The sequence below is a fragment of the Perkinsus marinus genome (assembly GCF_000006405.1).
Source record: "Perkinsus marinus ATCC 50983 genomic scaffold scf_1104296953188, whole genome shotgun sequence".
NCBI classification, from domain to species: Eukaryota; Perkinsozoa; order Perkinsida; family Perkinsidae; genus Perkinsus; species Perkinsus marinus.
In genome coordinates this window covers 1-1586 of record NW_003208570.1, presented here as the reverse complement: position 1 = coordinate 1586, position 1586 = coordinate 1, and the positions used below count along the sequence as shown (strand labels likewise).

At 38.3% G+C, this 1586-nt stretch overlaps 1 protein-coding gene across 1 annotated transcript; it reads left to right on the top strand.

Moving 5' to 3' along the window:
• Positions 1-473: 473 nt before the first annotated feature.
• Pmar_PMAR001955 (NBP2b protein, putative) lies at positions 474-1243 on the top strand (the record flags this gene model as incomplete). The annotated part of the gene is made up of 3 exons (XM_002776600.1): positions 474-548; positions 957-1080; positions 1134-1243. Coding segments are annotated over 3 exons (309 nt in total), but the record flags the coding sequence as incomplete, so codon positions are not given.
• Between the last annotated feature and the right edge of the window lie 343 nt (positions 1244-1586).

The following is a 1586-nucleotide window of genomic DNA, read 5'->3' as shown; positions in this document are numbered from 1 at the left end:
GGGTTGTTTATCGGTGATTTCGTCGTGTGGGAAGCTTTTGACAGTTGAGAGTTGAATAAACTTTCTGGATTTTTTGCGTAAAATTTCTCATGAGAATTTTTTAGCTACTTACGAGAAAGTTGGTTTTTCACATAAATTTAATTGTTACGGTTTTACTCAGTAGGGGAATTTCGCATTAGATGTGTTCCGGGTTTTTTTACAAAAAAATTTGTACTTTTTTATTAAAGATTAATTTTTTCTCCAAGTCATTGATTTAGTGACAGCTCTGTATGACGTTCAGGTCGAAATTGTGCGAACAGAAGTGGGCGCGGCCACCGACGAGCGGAATCAGAAGCAAACTGAAATCGAGCAGTGGACTGAACGGATAGAAGAAAAAAAGAAAAAAGTTGGTTTTTTTTGCGTTTTTTTCCGGAAATTTTTTCCCTCGATTTTGTGGCTACACAAAACAGATGATCGTTGATGTTGGTGTTTAGATTGCTGGTATGAAAAAAAGACTGGAGTCGGAAAAGAAGAGGAAAGTAGAGGTTGAGAATTCGAAGATGGATAAAGTGAGTTTTGTGGTTAGTAGTGGTTCGTGAAAAATGTATTTTATTAGAATTGGTATTGTGGAAAAATATGCACATGTATAGCTACATGCGTCGGTGACAATATGAAAATTTTGGGGAAATTTTGGGAAATTATTGTTGTTTTTTTGTACACTTCTACCGAAGTAAGTATATGAACTCCTATTATTAGTGAGGAATCTCCTGAGTTCGGCTGAGGAAAGCGAATATATATTCCTCCAAAACTGTGAGATTGGCATTGAGTTTTATCTAGTGATGTGAAAAACACTAGTGAAAAACATATTTTACGACTACTGCATATCACCGCGAATATCGCCACTTCACGTAAAACGGGTAGTTGTGAAACTCCATCATGATTGGTAGTTCTGTCACTGCGGCACGAAATTATCTCAGGAGCAAATGGCGATCGAAGCTGAACGGATGCACAGCCAAGCGGTTGAAAGGGCCGGGGAATTGTCGTTGCAATTGAAGTTGGCAAAAGAGGAATTGTTGAAAGCTCAACAGGAACTTTATAAAGGTGAGAAATGACGGCGGTGGGGATCGAACCGGGGACCTTTGGATTGCTGGTAGAGCGAGAGAACGAGCGGACCAAAATGGGAGAAATTTCGGGACTGTTAAGCGCGATAAAGAATGTGAAGGCCAGGATTGCCAAGGTTGATGCAGAGCGTCAGCGACAACAGGTCTGTCGGGAAGCTGTTTTGTATTTTTCCGAGTGATTTTTATAAGTATAATTTTTTTCCTAGAGTTGTTGTATGTGGTGTTAGTATGAAATTATTAAATTTCTTTTACGTTTGTAAAAATCACGTAAAATTATTCGATTTTTTTCGCGATTTGCGAGTTGTGGTACTCACTGATGGTTTTCAAAATAGAAAATATATTTTAATCGCATTATTGTTACCGTAAATTGGTTTAATAAAAGAAGTGATCGCATTTTCAGGAGCTCCTTTATAACGCAGATTTCGAATGTCAACTGATGGAAAGGAAAGTGGCGCGAATCAATGGGGAAAGGAGTGTTGAGGAGAA